The sequence below is a fragment of the Suncus etruscus genome, chromosome 7 (genome assembly GCF_024139225.1).
Source record: "Suncus etruscus isolate mSunEtr1 chromosome 7, mSunEtr1.pri.cur, whole genome shotgun sequence".
NCBI lineage: Eukaryota > Metazoa > Chordata > Mammalia > Eulipotyphla > Soricidae > Suncus > Suncus etruscus.
In genome coordinates, this window is record NC_064854.1 from 43,177,270 (window position 1) to 43,195,860 (window position 18,591).

General features: G+C 44.3%; 1 protein-coding gene across 1 annotated transcript; it reads left to right on the forward strand.

Annotated features, from left to right (window-relative positions):
- Positions 1–5,958: 5,958 nt before the first annotated feature.
- Positions 5,959–18,389, forward strand: SRP9 (signal recognition particle 9). Its single transcript, XM_049776638.1, has 3 exons — positions 5,959–6,141; positions 12,096–12,164; positions 17,709–18,389. The coding sequence occupies exons 1-3, from the start codon at positions 6,070–6,072 to the stop codon at positions 17,826–17,828; spliced, it is 261 nt and encodes an 86-aa protein (XP_049632595.1). The 5' UTR covers positions 5,959–6,069; the 3' UTR covers positions 17,829–18,389.
- The last annotated feature ends 202 nt before the right edge of the window (positions 18,390–18,591 follow it).

Below are 18,591 nucleotides of genomic sequence, written 5' to 3' on the forward strand. Positions count from 1 at the left end.
CTGAAGCCAAGATGGTAAAAGAGGGTCTAAGACAAGAGAGGTAGAAGGAGCAGAGAATAGTGTCACAATAGCCAAGAGTCTGGGAAGGATCACACTGGTCAGTGGTCTCAAGAAAGCTGCATGATTTCATCAAAAGACTACTGGGGAGTCAGAGAGATAGTGCAGCACTTGCATTTAAGTGGCATTTGGATCGCATACAGTTGCAATGCATACAGTTGACTTGGGTTCCTGGTATGTTACAAGGTGCCCTGAGCCCAACCAGGGGTGATCCCTAAGCACAGAGCCATGAATAAGCCCTAAGCACAACTAGGTGTGACCCCCAACTGCCCTCTTCTGCAAGAGAGAGAGAGAGAGAGAGAGAGAGAGAGAGAGAGAGAGAGAGAGAGAGAGGAGCCCTTTGTGAGGCTCATTGGCAGAGACCTGCATAAGGCTGAGAATTCCATCTACGGCAGGCCCCTCATCTCCAATGGCCAGTGCCAGCACTGTGGCTTTATTCCCAGCATTCCCACAAATGCCAAATTTCCAAAAGCAGGGGCCGGGCGGTGGCGCTAGAGGTAAGGTGCCTGCCTTGCCTGCGCTAGCCTTGGACGGACCGCGGTTCGATCCCCCGGCGTCCCATATGGTCTCCCAAGCCAAGAGCGACTTCTGAGCGCATAGCCAGGAGTAACCCCTGAGCATCACCAGGTGTGGCCCAAAAACAAAACAAACAAACAAACCAAATTTCTAAAAGCAGAAAGCAGACCAGGTATACAACCCCCATGCTGGGAACTGCTGAGATGGGCAAAACAAGTCTGTAGTTTCCTTATAAAAGAAAGCAACTATTCTAGGGAATATAGTTCAGCAGGGTGCATGCATGCATGCTTTACCTTTTTTGTAACCAAGAAAAAAGACTTTATTGCTCTTGTTTCTATTAATTCCCTTTTTCCTCCTTCCCACCACCTCAAAGGCACTGGCAACTCTTCCTGTTTCAATTCAGCTATGCCTTTGGTTTTTCTTTTCTTGCTTCCCAAGATCTTTCTGCCTCTTGTATTTTTAGAGTCTTTATCTCTCTTTTATTACACACTCCAACTCTCTAACTTTTGGGACCACACACCTGATGATGCTCAGAGGCCATTCCCAATGGACAAAAAGGACCATGGGAGACCAGGAATTGAACCCAAGATTCCCACATGCGAAGTATGGACTCCAACTCTTTGAATTGCTAGCTCTCCTGCCTCCTTATCATTTATAATTCCTTCTCTGAAAGTTGTAAACAGATCTAAGGCTTATTCTATCATTTTGTTTTATTTTGTTGAGCCATACCTGTTGTTGCTCAGGGCTTACTTCCAGCTCTGTGCTCAGGGATCATTCCTGGCAGGTTTGGGGGAACCTTATAGGGTACTTGAGATCTCATATAGTATCCCAAGTCCTCCTGGAGTGATCCCTGAGTGCAGAATCAAGAGTAATTCCTGGGGCCAGAGCAATAGCACAGTGGTAGGGTGTTTGCTTTGCATGCAACCACTTCAGGACGACGGTGGTTCGAATCCCAGCATTCCATAAGGCCCCATGCCTGCCAGAAGTGATTTCTGAGCGTAGAGCCAGGAGTAACACCCGAGCGCCGCTAGGTGTGGCCCAAAAACAAAAAACAAAAACAAAACAAAACAAAACAAAAGAGTAACTCCTGAGCACCGCTGAGTATGAACCCAACACCTCCAATAAATAAAAACAAATAACACTCCAGGGTGAAGGAGATGGTAGACCACTAGGAGTAGCCCTGAGCACTTCCACATATGAGCCCAAAACAAAACCCAACTAAAAGATGCCCCACTCTGCCTGTCCTTCTATCAGCTTATCACTCCCTCTTCCTTGAGCACTCTTGAAAATGAGTTTTTTCTACCTTTTAAGGCTCTTTCAGGTGATTCTACTCGACCCCTAGCCTGACTAATGAGATCATGCAGTATGTTCCAATGACTTAGTCCATTGATGTCTCCATTCTCTGTACTTGTGGTCCAACAGCCCCTGACATAATGAATGCTCCGTTCTCAAAACCTACTACTCCCTACATTGCCCTGAGAATTCTTTTATTTTTATTAATATCTTTATTTAAACACCTTGATTACAAATATGACTGTTGTTGGGTTTCAGTCATGTTAAGAACACCTTCCCTCACCAGTGCAGCATTCCCATCACCAGTGTCCCAAATCTCCCTCCTCCCCACCCCTCCCCCGCCTGTACTCTAGACAGGCTTTCTACTTCCCTCATTCATTCACATTGTTTTTTGTTTTTTGTTTTTTGTTTTTTTTTTTGTGGTTTTTTTTTGGGGGGGTCACACCCGGCAGTGCTCAGGGGAAACTCCTGGCTTCATGCTCAGAAATTGCTTCTGGCAGGCACGGGGGACCATATGGGAAGCCCGGATTCGAAATGATGACCTTCTGCATGAAAGGCAAACACCTAACCTCCATGCTATCTCTCCGGCCCCATTCACATTGTTTTTTTGTTTGTTTTTGTTTTTGGGCCACACCTGGCAGTGCTCAGGGGTTACTCCTGGCTGTCTGCTCAGAAATAGCTCCTGGCAGGCACGGGGGACCATATGGGACACCGGGATTCAAACCAACCACCTTTGGTCCTGGATCGGCTGCTTGCAAGGCAAACGCCGCTGTGCTATCTCTCCGGGCCCATCATTCACATTGTTATGACAGTTCTCATTGTGGTTATTTCTCTAACTGCACTCATCACTCTTTGTGGTGGCCCTCTGAGAATTCTTCTTTGCACAGACACCATGCCCTTTTTCTCCAATCCTTTTGCAGCTGCTTTGTCTTTTCTTAGGCATCATCCTCCCTCAGGAAAATTCAGTTAAGGCTTCTCTGCAGATAAGCTCTTTCTCATAGCACTCCTGGAGTCTCAACAGAGATCACCAATTAAGCTATCAGGCAGTGCCTGATATCCAGGATTTTGATAACCATCTTCCTCGCCCCACGATCTAAAGGCATCCACACATCTCTCAGAAGTCATTCTCTTTCTTCTCTTGCATACTTCACACCTTTCATAAGTGAATCCCCTCCTTTTGTCTGCAAACAACTTTATTCTTATCCATATCTGATTCACTCCATATAATCTTAAGAAGTTTTCCAACCTCTAGCGTTATACTACTTCATTTCAGTTTTGATGTGCAACTGGAGCCCTATAAAATTAAAATGTGCTTGAAGCCTTTCAATAGATAGAGAAAATAGTAACAAAGAGCAAATCACTGATTGGGGGCAAAAGGAAATGGGGTCAAGGTAATTGAATATAAAGACACATGAGGGAACTTTCTGGAGAAAAAGTAGTGTTCTAAATGTTGGAAATTTAGGGGCTGCAGCAGTGGCGTGGAGCCGTAAGGCATCTGCCTTGCTGGCCCTTGCCTAGGATGGGCCACAGTTTGATCCCCGGTGTCCCATATGTCCCCCAAGCCAGGAGCGATTTCTGAGCACATAGCCAGGAGTAACCCCTGAGCATCACCGGGTGTGGCCCAAAAACAACAACAACAAAAAATGGAAATGTAGTATATAGTTTATACTCAACGGGTATAAAAATACTGCCAAATTTCTTCCACCTGTATGTTTAAACCTGCTATTTTATTTTTTTGTTTTGTTTTCTTGTTTTTGAGGGGCCACACCCAGTAACACTCAGGGGTTACTCCTGGCTATGTACTCAAAAATTGCTCCTGGCTTGGGGGACCATATGGGACACCAAGGATCGATTGAACCGTGGTCTGTCCTAGGTCAGCCATGTGCAAGGCAAATGCCCTTCTGCTGTGCCAACACTCTGGCCCCTAAACCTGCTATTTTATTATACAAAAATATACATCAGGGGCCAGATAGATAGCATGGAGGTAGGGTGTTTGCCTTGTATGCAGAAGGACAGTGGTTTGAATCCCGGCATCACATATGGTCCCCTGAGCCTGCCAGGAATGATTTCTGAGCATGGAGCCAGGAGTAACCCCTGAGCACTGCCAGGTGTTACCCAAAAACAAAAACAAATAAACAAATATATATATATATATATATATATATATATAGTTATAGGAGTAGAGGGAGGGAGGGAAGGAGGGAGGAAGAAAGTTACCAGGAGACTTGAGGAATAATAAATATAATAATATGGGGCCAGAGCCGATAGCACAGCAATAAGGCTTTTGCCTTGCACGTGGCCAACACAGGACAGACCCTGGTTCGAATCACAACATGGGCACATAATATAATAGGGGCTGGTGCAATAGCATAATGGCAGGATACTTGCCTTGCATATGGCCAACCTGGGATGGACCTGGGTTCGATCCCTGGCATCCCATATAGTCCCTTGAGCCTGCCAGGAGCGATTTCTGAGCGCATAGCCAGGAGTAACCCTTGAGCATCACCGGATGTGGCCCAAAATACAAAACAAAACAAACAAACAAAAAAGAACTTGTGAGTCTCAACCACGAGTGTGAGTCCTGGTGAATATGTGTGCAGGAACTGCAGCTACAGGATGCAAGTCTCAGTGAGCATCACTCTTGTGTGAGCACCACAGCTTGATGTATAACCCCTGGTGAGCACAATAGCACCAACTACTACAAGGAGAGAGGCAACAATATTAAGGATAATAAAAGTTATGTCCCACCATTAAATTATCTTTTGATGTCTCCCTTCCTTCCTTCCCTCTTTTTCATTCCTTCCTTCCCTCCTTCTCCTTCCTTCCTTCCCTCTTTTCATTCCTTCTTTCCCTCCCTCTCCTTCCTTTCTTCCTTCCCTCCCTCCCTTTCTTCCTTCCTGCCTTCCTTTCCTCGTTCATTCCTTCCTTCCCTCCCTCTCCTTCCTTCCTTCCTCCCTCCCTCCCTTCCCTCTTTTTCATTCCTTCCTTCCCTCCCTCTCCTTCCTTCCCTCTTTCATTCCTTCCTTCCCTCCCTCCCTTCTTTCCTCTCTCCCTCACTTCCTTCCTCCCTCCCTCCCTTCCTTCCTGCCTTCCTTCCTTCCCTCATTTTCATTCCTTCCTTCCCTCCCTCTCCTTCCTTCCTCCCTCCCTCCCTTCCTTCCTTCCCTCGTTTTCATTCCTTCCTTCCCTCCCTCTCCTTCCTTCCTTTCTCCCTCCCTCCCTTCCTTCCTTCCCTCTTTTCATTCCTTCCTTCCCTCCCTCTCCTTCCTTCCCTCCCTCCCTTCTTTCCTCTCTCCCTCCCTTCCTTCCTCCCTCCTCCCCTCCCTCCCTTCCTTCCTCCCTCCTCCCCTCCCTCCCTCCCTCCCTCCCTCCCTCCCTTCCTTCCTTCTTTCCTCCCTCCCTCCCTCCCTTCCTTCCTCCCTTCCTCCCTCCCTCCCTCCCTCCCTCCCTCCCTTCCTTCCTTCCTTCCTTCCTTCCTTCCTTCCTTCCTTCCTTCCTTCCTTCCTTCCTTCCTTCCTTCCTTCCTTCCTCCCTCTACTCCTGAACTGCACACATTCTACACCTGAACTACATCCTTGACCCTGAGAATAAAAAAGGAGAGAGAGAGAGAGAGAGAGAGAGAGAGAGAGAGAGAGAGAGAGAGAGAGAGAGAGAGAGAGAGAGAGAGAGAGAGAGAGAGAGAGAGAGAGAGAGAGAGAGAGAGAGAGAGAGAGTGAGTTTCCGGTTGCAGTCTTCTGTTGATGTCTATCTCTCCTTTGGTGTCTGTGATCACGGAACCCTGTTGTTTCCATTCTGTCTCTCCTGCACTCATTCAATCTTCCTGAAAAGAACCTGCGCCAGGCGCCCTAAGTCCCGCGGGAATGCCCTCGTCTCTACTCCAGTCCTACAGGGGGCGCTGTGCTAGCAGCTCTCCGTCTTCCGACTCTATCGCCTTACTTCAACTCCTAGAGCGGCACGCTCAGGACCACGCCCCTTTGGCAACATCCCCTCTCCTCATTGGGCGAGAGCGAGCGGACGTCCAATGACGCGTGGCGTTGCTGCGAGGCGGCACCACCATCTTCGGCGGCGTGAATCCGGGCATCAGGCGGCGGCGGCTGCGGAAGATAGGTAGGTCAGTCGGTCGGTGGGGTCGGCCGGGTCGCACCGCTCGGGGTCCCGGCTGGCCTGGCCGCCCAACTCCTGCTGCTGCCGTGGGCCACCACCATGCCGCAGTTCCAGACCTGGGAGGAATTCAGTCGCGCGGCGGAGAAACTCTACCTCTCTGACCCCATGAAGGTAAATGGACCAGGGTCTGAGTCCCTGGCCTTGGCAGGGTGCGGATGGGCAGAGACAGGCCCTGACATTGACATTGACGTTGACGTTGGTGACAGTCGGGGTCACTTGAGTGTCCCGAGTGGCTCTGCAGTCGGTCTCCTGCCCCCCATCCCGAACCTTCCTTGGGGCCTCTGTTGGTTTACGTGTCTCTCCACCCGAGCTCCTCCCCCTGCAGCCTCCACCTCGTGCCCCTCAATTGTCTGGGTGCCCTTTTTTTTTTCTTTTTTCCCTCCTGCCAGGACCAAATGTGGAAAGGTAAAACGGTGTTTACTCCCTCCCCGCCTCCTGTCACCCGATGAGACGTTTTTTCGAGGGAAAAAATGGATTAATTGGGCGCCACTCATACTCCTTAAGGTTTAGAGAATGGGACAAAGTATGAGAGGAACGACATGGTTTTTGCAGCCTTTTCTCTCTCCTCACATGGGCTCCTCACCAAGTGCACACTATTTAAGGGGAATCTTGGACACAAACACACCCTGGGAATTTTTTTTTCTCTTGGAACAAAAATTGGAAGTGAATGCCAGGGATCAAGGTTATTTAAAAGCAAAGGAAACCCTGGAATTTAGCATTCACATCTTTTTTTATATATAATTATCTTTATTTAAACACCGTGATTACAAACATGATTATAGTTGTATGATTACAGTCATGTAAAGAACACCCCCCTTCACCAGTGCAACATTCCCACCACCAATTTCCCAGATCTCCCTCTTCGCATCTTAATTTTGTCCTCCCACCTACGTTTTTTTAAGTTTTACAGTTTTATACAAATTGTTTGAACCAGCTAGTTAAAAAAAATAGTGCTAACTTCAGTTGAATAATAAGACTCCAAAACATGCTTAGTTCTATTCTTTACAGTAAAATGGTGGTAATAAATTAACTAGAAGCTTTGGAAATGGAATACTTTGCTTACAACACGCAAGATTACTGCCTCCTCCATTTGATTGTCTTTTTATTCCTGGGGCCATTTGTTACTTCATCCAATTAGTAGATCTTGAAAAGAGAACAGGATGTTTTCCAGAAGTGCCACGGTATGAACTGAAAAATATTTGAAGAAGGGCGATAGCACAGCGCTAAGACATTTGCCCTGCCTGCTGCTGTCCCAGGTTCAATCCCTGGCATTCCATATGGTCCCCTGAGCACTGCTGGGCATGATTTCTGAGTGCAGAACCAAGAGTAGCTTCTGAGTGTCACCTGGTGTGATACAAAACAAAACAAAAACATAAAATGAAAGAGAATAGGTGAACTCACATCAAGTATAATTGTGTTTGAGACAGATATTATAGGGAAGATGAAAACAAAGTGGTAATTACAGAGCATGTAATTTTTAATTAAGCATGCCAGAATAAGCACAGAGAAAACCTTTCAGCTCTTTACCCAGTCAGTAGATCCCAGGGGTCTGAATTCTCTTGCGTCCTTAAGAAACCTACTGGAGGGGCTGGAGAGATAGCATGGAGGTAAGGCGTTTGCCTTTCATGCAAGAGGTCATCGGTTCGAATCCCAGCGTCCCATATGGTCCCCCGTGCCTGCCAGGAGCACTTTCTGAGCATGGAGCCAGGAGTCTGAGCACTGCCGGGTGTGACCCACAAAAAAAAAAAAAAAAAAAAAAAAAAAAAGAAACCTACTGGAGGGGCAGGAGTGATAGCGCAGCGGTAGGGCATTTGCCTTTCACGCAGCTGACCCAGGGTGGACCTAGGTTTCAGCCCTGGCATCCCATATGGTCCCCCAAACCAGGAGTGATTTCTTTTTTTTTTTTTTTTTTTCTGGTTTTTGGGCCACAACCAGCGTTGCTCAGGGGTTACTCCTGGCTGTCTGCTCAGAAATAGCTCCTGGCAGGCACGGGGGACCATATGGGACACCGGGATTCGAACCAACCACCTTTGGTCCTGGATCGGCTGCTTGCAAGGCAAACGCTGCTGTGCTATCTCTCCAGGCCCCCAGGAGTGATTTCTGAATGTATAGTCAGGAGTCACTCCTGAGTTACCGGGTGTGGCCGAAAAACCAAAAATAAAAGAAACCTACTGGGAGGGAGGGTAGTCTTAACAGTTTCATTGGATGCCTTCTGTGTACAGGTATTTTCTATCATAAGTATTTGTGTTAGGTTTTTGTAGATGTATAATTTTTATAACAACTCGAGTTACATAAGTAATCATGTTTATTAAGTGATTTGCATAATCACTAAGAGAGTAAGCTAAAATTTGAACCCAGTCCTCTCAAGCTAAAATTTGAACTCAGTTCTCTCAAGCTTCTTTCTTTGGTTTTTGGGCCACATTCAGCAGTGTTCAGGTCTTACTCCTGGATCTTTGGTCAAGGAATCACTCACTTGGGACCATATGTAATACTGAGAATTGAACTCAGGTTAGGCATTTTCGAGGCAAACCTACTGCTATACTATCATACTGAACCTAACTATAGAATATCACATTAATTATGGAGTCCTGGATGGGGATGGATGATGGTGAGATGGATGGAGAGGCCTTTCTCTGCGCCAGGCCAGTCCTCCAACTCCCTCCAGGAGGCCAGTCTGAGGGTTCAGGATAGCCATGAGGTAATGATCCACAGTCAGTCAGATTTCAGGAGACATCAGCTTTATTACGGCCCTAGCCACCACATGTGGCTCCTAAGCTTTAAAACCTTTTACTGGGGCCGGGCTAGAGGTAAGTTGTCTGCCTTTCCTGCACTAGCCTTGGACGGACCACGGTTTGATCCCCCAGCGTCCCATATGGTCCCCAAGCCAGGAGCGACTTCTGAGTGCATAGCCAGGAGTAACCCCTGAGCGTCACCGGGTGTGGCCCAAAAAGCAAAAAAAATAAATAAATAAAACCTTTTACTCCAGTTCCATTCTCAGCCCTGACATCTCAACCTCTTTCTGTCCTCTCTTCCTCATCTCCTGCTGAATCCTTGAATCAATCCCCTTCCTGCCCCTGAGGCAATCCTTTTGTTACCTCGCAAGGACCCTTCCCAGAAGTGGTAAGGTTACACAGGAAGAATGAGGGATGGGGTAACACCTAACTTCTGCCAATTCTTTCTGGCAGGGCTAAAGAAGAGGAATGTCTGAACTCTTTTGAGACCTATTTTAGAGTATTCTCTGTCTTCTCTTCCCACTCCATTGAATCTGTTGGTTGAATCCATCAGGGATCAAATATATAGTGATATATGATTTTATTTATTTATTTATTTGCCTTTGGACCAAATGCTCAGGTTAATTTTGGCTTTATACTCAGGAATTTATCCTGGTGGTATGCAGTACTTCCAGGCCCCCAGAGAAGCCCTCTCAAAACGACTTTTAGAAGATCTCTTTGGTGTATCATTTCTATACACTCATAGTACAACTACTAATTCTCTCAGTTTTCTGCTTAATTAAGTCTCCTGCTTATTCTGTGGAGACTGTGGAACATCATATGGGTGAAACACTTATAGACATACACATTTATAATATATATGCATATATTATAAAATATAGTAAATAAAAATGTTTTCTTTTTTTGGTTTTTCGGGTCACACCCGTTTGATGCTCAGGGGTTATTTCTGGCTACATGCTCAGAAATTGCCCCTGGCTTGGGCGGACCATATGGGACACCAGGGGATCGAACCGTGGTCCTTTCCTTGGCTAGCGCTTACAAGGCAGACACCTTGCCTCTAGCGCCACCTCGCCGGCCCCTAAAAATGTTTTCTTAATAAACTTTCTTTTTTGTTTGTTTGTTTTTTTGGTTTTTGGGTCACACCCAATGGTGCTCAGGGGTTACTCCTGGCTCCAAGCTCAGAAATCGCTCCTGGCAGGCACAGGGAACCATACGGGATGCCGGGATTTGAACCAATGACCTGCATGAAAGGCAAAGCCTTACCTCCACCCTATCTCTCCAGCCCTAGTAAACTGCTTTCTTACGGACAAGTGCAAACTGCCAGCTTACTGCCTGACTTTCTCCTTTCTGGCTTTCCTTTCCCATCCTCCTCAGCTTCTAGATGCTTGAAGCTGCTGAATTCTTTGTACTTTATTCATCCAACTACTTCAGCCTTTCACCTTCCTTCTTCCCTCAGGAAAGTTATTTCCTGGGCATTTTTAGAATGGGAAGTCTTTTACATTGCTCTTTTCCCTCAGTCTGAAGGACTTGCTTTGCCTGAGTCTTGCCTTTATTCATCTTAGTTCATGCTGTCATACATTTTGGTTGTTTGGTTTGTTGAATTTCTAAGAAACAAAGAATCTTGAAATCTTAAGTGCCATTCTCTGTCTCTGTCTCTCTCCCCCTCCCTCTCCCTCTCTCTCCCTCTCCCCCCCTCTTCCCTTCTTCCCTCCTCACCCCTCCTGTGGCATCTGATATAGTAACTCAAGTGCCCCCTGAGTTACAGAATGAACTCTTTGGTGACACCATACCTTTCTGTGCTGTGCCCCCCCCCCAATATACAGTCAATAAGGATTCTCTTTAACAGTTAAAACTTTGCTTGCAAGCAAACACCCTTCCTAGTTCTCCATCACTCTGGGCCAACTTTTTTGTTGTTGTTTTGTTTTGGTTTGGTTTGGTTTTTGGGTCACACAGGCAGCGCTCAAGATTACTCCTGGTTCTGCATAATCACTCCTGGCAGGCTTGGGGACCATATGGGATGCTGGGGAATCGAGTGCAGGTCCGTCCTGAGTCAGCTGCATGCAAGGCAAACAGCCTACCACTGTGCTATCTTTCCGGCCCCTATTTTTTTTCAATCACAGCAGCACAGAGAATAGAATCAGGAAAATTATTAAAATCCTAATAGTCCTTTAAGTTTAGTTTCTGCTGTTGTTTTGAGGCTTCTGGTTTATGTGAAAATCACGTTCCTGGGTGCTGAAGGTGATATAACAGTGAACACATATATGTTTTATGTACATGAGGTCCAAGTCTGCTTCAATACACTATTTTGAATGTGTCGTTAGAAAACTTCCTGGAAGATGTAAAAATCTTGGGAGCTAGCTTCTTTGAAATATGCTGCTATTTGAATCATTTTTTTTGGCTGCCTAACTCTAAACTATGGAACAGTAGGTATAGCACGAAGCGCTCTGTAAAAGAGATTAATCAAGCTTTTGGAAAAGTTTTTTTGTTTTTGTTTTTTTGGTTTTTGGGCCACACCCAGCATTGCTCAGGGGTTACTCCTGGCTGTCTGCTCAGAAATAGCTCCTGGCAGGCACGGGGGACCATCTGGGACACCGGGATTCGAACCAACCACCTTTGGTCCTGGATCGGCTGCTTGCAAGGCAAACACCGCTGTGCTATCTCTCCGGGCCCTTGGAAAAGTTTTTAATAAAGACTTCATCAAGACAGTTCTGCCTTGGGGCCAGAGAGAAGCATAACAGTAGGGCATTTGCCTTGCATGCATCTGGCCCAGAATGGACCTGGGTTTGATTCCCAGCATTCCATATGGTCCCTTGAGCCTGGCAGGAGTGATTTCTGAGCACAGAGCCAAGAGTAACTATTGAGAGCCGCCGGGTGTGATCCAAAAACCAAAAAATAAATTAAAAAAGACAGTTCTGGGGCCAGAGAGATAGCATGGAGATAAGCTTTTGCCTTGCAGGCAGAAGGATGGTGGTTTGAATCCCCGCATCCCATATGGTCCCCTGAGCCTGCCAACAGCGATTTCTGAGCATAGAGCCAGAGTAACCCCTGAACACTGCTGGGTGTGTGTCCCCCCCCAAAAAAAAAAAAAAAACAAGACAGTTCTGCAATCTTATTGTGCCATTAGGATAAATAAATGTTCTTGCTGAATACTTGCTTCCTACAAGCTTCTTGAAAGCCAGAGGAAAATGTCATGTCTTAACTTTGTATCACTGTTTCTTGAGGATTAGATTTGAATTACTTTGACTATTCTAAAAGTCATTTCACCCGAAGATTGAGCTATTTGTGAAGAATGTCTTCTAACTTCATGTTTCTGAATATGTATTTTTATTTCAGGCCCGTGTGGTTCTAAAATATAGGCATTCTGATGGGAGTTTGTGTATGAAAGTAACAGATGATTTAGTTGTAAGTATACATTTTTATTTGTTGCATACTTTTATATTTTGAGTAAATTGTTTAAAATTATTTATGTATCATTTATGCAATTCATCCATTAGGATGCATATTTTGCATTTTGATTTCAAAATCAATATCTTCATTTTAGAAACTAATTTCATAGGCTCTTGGAGAAGTACTTGCTTCAGTATTGCAGTATATAAAATGTAGTTTAAAGTTTACTCTTTTAAAATATTAAGCAAAAAAAAAAATACCGTGTATTTGGAGCCATGGCGATAGTAGAGCTGGTAGAGCGCTTGCCTTGAATAGGGCCCACCTGGGTTTAATCCCTATCACCACATGTCCCCCAAGCCCTGCCAGGAGTGCTCCCTGAACACAGCCCCTAGCACCCCAAAACAAAGCAAACAAGTGAATATTTCCTTACAAGCTTATGAGAATTAATGATAGTACTTGTACACAAGTTCTTAGATCTCTCTCCATCTCATTTTGCTTCCTCTTATTTTTTCTTTGTTTTGGACCATACCCAGAAATCCTCATGGATTACTCCTAGGTCTGCACTCAGGACCTTATAGAATGTAGAGCCTTATATGCAGCACTGTCTCTCCAGCCTCCATTCTCATCTTATATTTGGATTTTGTATCACACCCAGCAGCGCTCAGGGGTGACTCCTGGCTGTACTCTCAGAAATCATTCCTGACAGGCTCGGAGGACCATATGGGACTGCGAGATTCGAACCACCGTCCTTCTGCATGCAAGGCAAACACCCTACCTCCATGCTATCTCTCCGGTCCCCTAATTTTATATATATTTTTGTTGTTGTTGTTTGTTTGTTGTTGTTTTTTGGTTTTTTTGGGGTCACACCTGGCAGCACTTAGGGGTTACTCCTGGTTCTACGTTCAGAAATCACTCCTGGTGCATTTGGGGAACCATATGGAATGCTGGGATTTGAACCACCAACCTTCTGCACGAAAGGCAAACGCCTTACCTCCATGCTATCTCTCCGGCCCCTCATTTTATATTTTTAAAAAAGGCATATAGAACTCATTTTTTGGCATAGATAGATCTTATCTGGGTGTTTTGGGTTTTGTTTGTTTTTTGGATTTTGTTTTCTGATTATTCATATTCAGCCCTTTTTCCGGTCATTAAGCCTAGTACTGCATGTATTTATCTATTTTGTTCTTTCTGTTTCTTTTCTCATTTCTTGATTAGCTCTGATCTGAATACTTTACCTCAGGCAGTTGTCACCATTTAATTTGTCTAGTGTGGAACTCAGCAGCTTTTCTCAAACTGGCCTTTTAAAAATTGTCCCTGTCTCTGATGCCAGGGATTGAACTCAGGGCCTCAGGTAGCAAGTGTCCTACCACTGAGCTATATACCTGGCCCCTCACTTTAGTTTTCACTGTCATCCACCTACTCAAAGAAATCGGAGGATTAAGTCAAGAACTCTTAAGGACTGAGTGCATACTTTGCGTACTGGAAATAGGTTTTTGATTTTCACACTGCATGACCCTCTGGGCAACTCCAGTGGTCACTCCTGTGTACAGAACCAGGAATAGCCCCAGCACTGCTGGGTATATTGGGTATGGCCAAACTCCTACCCTCCTCCCAAATACACTTTGCTGGGCATATGAATTACTAAAACATACTTCATTATCTCATTCCTGTTACTAATGTCTTTAGTTTAAGATATCATCATTAGACTATATAGTCTCCCATGTCCCTATTTCCAGTTAATGACTATCTCTCTCTGGCCCTCTATTATTGCTTTTTTAATTTGTTTTAGTTTTTGTTTTTTTTTCCCATATCTTGAAGAACTGAGTTTAATGTAATTGAAAATGTGAAAAGAAAAACACAAATTGCACTGTAGAATGTTAGGTTTAGGGATTTGAATCTTGGGTTAGCCCACTTATCAGTGTTTCAGCCTGAGGAAAGTTTAGCCAGGAGTTTGACTTTGGGGCCTTGATTTTTTTTTTTTCCATCTATATAGTGTATTGTGATAATCTTTCTGTATTCCTAATTGTAAAAAGTCCACAAAATATATGAGAAGTATCTAGCATTTGTGCTTGCACTTAGTAGATTCAGTAAATGGAAGCCGGGATCCTGAGCAAAGTTTACATAGAGGGAAGTCTGAGTTTCAAAGTAGATATATCTTAAAGAGAAACTTTCTCTTTTAAAATATACTTTAGGGACCAGAGTGATAGCACAGTGGGTAGGGCATTTGCCTCACACGCAGCCAACCCAGAACTGACCCAAACTGACCTGGGTTCAATCCCTGACATCCCATATGGTCCCTGAGCCATCCAAGAGCTATTTCTGAGCACAGAGCTAGGAGTGACACTTAGCGCTGCCAGATATGGCCCAAAACATCAGCAAAAAAAAATATTTGGGGGGTGGCCACCCCCTAGTGACTCTTAGGGGTTACTCCTAGCTGTGACTCAGAAATCACTCCTGGCTTGGGGGACCATATGGGACACTAGGGCATCGAACTGCGGTTCGTCCTGGGTCAGCCATGTGCAAGACAAATGCCCTACCACTGTGCCATTGCTCCGGCACCAACAGCAAAAATTTAAAATGCACAATTTTGTTGAGGTTATTGTTGTTTTTGTTTTTGGTGTTTTGAGTACACCCGGCAACAGTTGGGTTACTCCTGGCTCTACGTTCAGAAATCGCTCCTGGCAGGCTCCAGAGACCATATGGGATGCCGGGATTCAAACCACCATCCTTCTGCATGCAAGGCAAATGCCCTACCTCCATGCTATTTCTCCCATCCTAAAATGCACAGTTTTAATACAAAAGACTTTTTTTTTTACAAAATATTTTTATCTACAAATGTAATTGTAATGTTAATGTAATTCAGGAGTCCTACTAGGTAATACTAAAAATAATTTGAGTTAACATTGATGATTCCCTTGACAGAATCTAAATCTTGGAAAGATACTTTTTATTTTCTTTCTAGAACTACTGATAGTTGACTCTGGAGCAGTAGCACAGCGGGTAGGGTGTTTGCCTTGCACATGGCCAATCCAGGTTTGTTCCCCAGCATTCCATTTGGTTCCCTGAGCCTGCCAGGCATGATTTCTGAGCAAAGAGCCAGGAGTATCCTAACCTTAAGTGCTCCCAGGTGTGACCCAAAAACCAAAGCCAAAAAAGATAATAGTTAAGCAGTTATCTGAAAGGACCAAAGATGCAGTCAGCCAATCTTTCTAATAGTAAATCATCTCCAGCAGGATAAATTTATTTTCTGATCTTTCATTAAAAACTTTGTTTTTGTTGTTTTTTGGTGAGGCCACACCTACTGATGCTCAGGGGTTACTCCTGGCTATGAATTCAGAAATCATCCCTGGCTTTGAGGGACCATATGGGATTCCAGGATCATACCGAGGTCCGTCCTGGTTCAGCCACTGGCAAGGCAAAGGCCCTACCACTGTGTTATCGCTCTGGCTCCATCTTTAACTAGAAACTTTCTTTTGGGGGGGGGGGGGGCACCCGTTTGATGCTCAGGGGTTACTCCTGGCAAAGCGCTCAGAAATCACCCCTGGCTTGGGGGAACTTTATGGGACGCCGGGGGATCGAACCTTGGTCCTCCCTTGGCTAGCGCTTGCAAGGCAGACACCTTACTTCTAGCGCCACCTCACTGGCCCCATAACTAGAAACTTTCTACTAAAAGAAAGATTTATAGTCTTCCCTCACTTTTTTTTTTTTTTTTTGGTTTTTGGGACACACCTGGAGCCCCTTGGGTACTCCCAGGTCTGCATTTTAAAATCGTGCTGGGAGGCTTGGGGACCCATATGGGATGCTGGAGATAGAACCCAGGTCTGTCCCGGGTCGCCATGTGCAAGGCAAGTGCCCTGTTGCTATGCTCTTGCTCTGGCCCCTTCCCGTACTATTTTTTAAAATCAAAATAACCCTTGGATTATGAGATATATATGTATTTATATTTAAAGTATTAAGTCATTTTAATAGCTTAAGAAAACTCAGCCTTAGAGTTAGTTTATTTTATTGTTATATAAATTGGTGTGGGTTTTTTTTTTTTTTTTTTTTTTTTTTGGTCCCCTGAGCCTGCTAGGAGCAGTTTCTGAGTGCTGAGTGCTGAGTGCAGAGCAAAAAATATGACATGGCATGCAATAATCTGATATGGTTTAAAGTTGTAAATTCAGGGACCAGAGCAATGACGCAAGCGGTAAAGTTTTTGTCTTGCGGCTAACCTAGGATGGACTGAGCTTTGATCCCCCAGAGTCCCATATAGTCCCCCAAGCCAGGAGCGATTTCTGAGCACAGACCAGGAGTAACCCATGATTGTCACTGGGTCTGGCCCAAAACTCAAATAAATAAATAAATAAATTGTAAATGCTATGAATATATATGAATATTTTGGAAAATTAAGGTTGGACAGTTATATTTTATTTAATTTAGATGATGACCAGCTCTAGACTTTTGTTTTTGTTTTGAGTCACAGATTGCTAAAGAGTTGTTACTTGCTCTGCACTCGGGAATTACTCTTAACAATGCTCTGGGATGACTGGGATCAAATCCAAGTGAGCTTTGTGCAAGAAAAGCATCCTATTGACTGTACTATCACTCCAGCGTGGGAGGGATTTTAGATTTAAAAAAATTACTGGGGCTGGTGCAGTAGCGCAGCGGTAAGGCATTTGCCTTGCACATGGCTGACCCAGGACAGACTTCGATCCTCAGTGTCCCATATGGTACCCAAGCCAGGAGCGATTTCTGAGTGCATAGCCAGGAGTAATCCCTGAGCATCACCGGGTGTGGCCCAAAGCCCCCCCCCACCCCAAATCACTGTGGGGCCTGAGCGATAGCAAGCAGGGTAGGAGGGCCTTTGCCTTGAATACAGTTGACCTGGCACTGACCCTGATTTGTTCCCCCACATCCCATATGGTCACCAAAGCCTGCCAGGAGTAATCTCTGAGCACCACCCATGTGGTTCAAAAACCCAAAAGAAAAATATTACAAATAAGAGAGGTTAAGATTTCTGTGGTCTTTTTCTAAGATAGCCTGATTTCACTCAGGGAGAGAATATCTAACTCTAACCCTTGAGTTCTCTTCAGTTCATAGCAGGATTTAACCGAATACTTACTGGTCATTTTTGAGAGAATTCTGAATTGCTTTATCCAACAGCAGTGGTGTTTAAAGGTTCTCTAGAGGATTGAAGCAATAGAAAAGTGTGTGTGCCTTGCACACAGCCTACTTGGGTTCTCCTGGCATCCCATATGGCTCCCTGAGCACCACTGCGAGGAGTGATTCTGAAACAGAGCCATGAGTAACCCCTGAGCATCGCCAGGTGTGACCCCAAAATTAAAAAATAAAAGAAAGGTGCTCTAGAATTATTTAAGAAGTGTAATTCTTGGAAACTTGTGTCATTTCTTTAGTGTGACTACAGAAAAGCGGCATAGCAAAACACCAATAGGAAGGACTCCTGTTTTTACCTGTAGATTTACTAAAAAAAAAAAAAAAAAAAAAAGACTCACAGATTTACTAAATGGTCAGTAATCTAGTTTTATATAGCTAATGTTTACTTTCAACATTTTCTGACAGTGTTTGGTGTATAGAACAGACCAAGCTCAAGATGTAAAGAAGATAGAAAAATTCCACAGTCAACTAATGAGGCTTATGGTAGCCAAGGAATCCCGCAGTGTTGCCATGGAAACGGACTGAATTGTTTGAAATGAAGACTGCCATGTTCTTAGGAAATAAATATCTTTTTGAATTTGAGAAAGTTCTGGGACAAAAATACTTTATGTAACTAAGTGAGCTATTCAAAAGCCTAGAAATGGCTTTTGGAGGAAAAATGTTTACTCTAGAGAGCTAGGAATGTAAAAGCTTTCCGTTAGAAAGCCTTTATTTATTTTTGGAACTAAAACAAGAAGAGCATCTATCTTGGAAACGTGTTGCAGATTACCTAATGTTGGGAAAATTATAATTATTTCTCAAATTTGTATTAGTTATTTGAAAATTAGATATCAAGAAAAGCCAGTTCTATTAAATTAGTTTTATCTGATTAGAGAATTTATTGTAGCCTCTTTTTTTGCTGGATTAATATTTTTGGAGTATAAAATTTATGCTGATGATGACCAACAAATATCAAACAGCAATCAAAATTAACTGTACAGCAGTTATCTATAATAGTATAATCCAACTATATGTGAAATTATGAAGACAAGTATGCTTTAAACCTTTCAAATTTAAACTATATTTTTAATATAAGGGATTCGTTGAGCGAAGACTTACTTAAAATTTAGTTTTCAGTCCTCAAAAGCAGCTGCAGTCACTTTAAATGCATGAATAGAATGATCGCTGATGGGCCGAAGCCCCACAATATTATAGAAATCCTTGCCGTATATGTCCTGTGCTACCTGTAATGTCGCAGAAGGGCTAAAGATCATTCAGACTATTGGATCTTTGCATACCTCTAACCCCC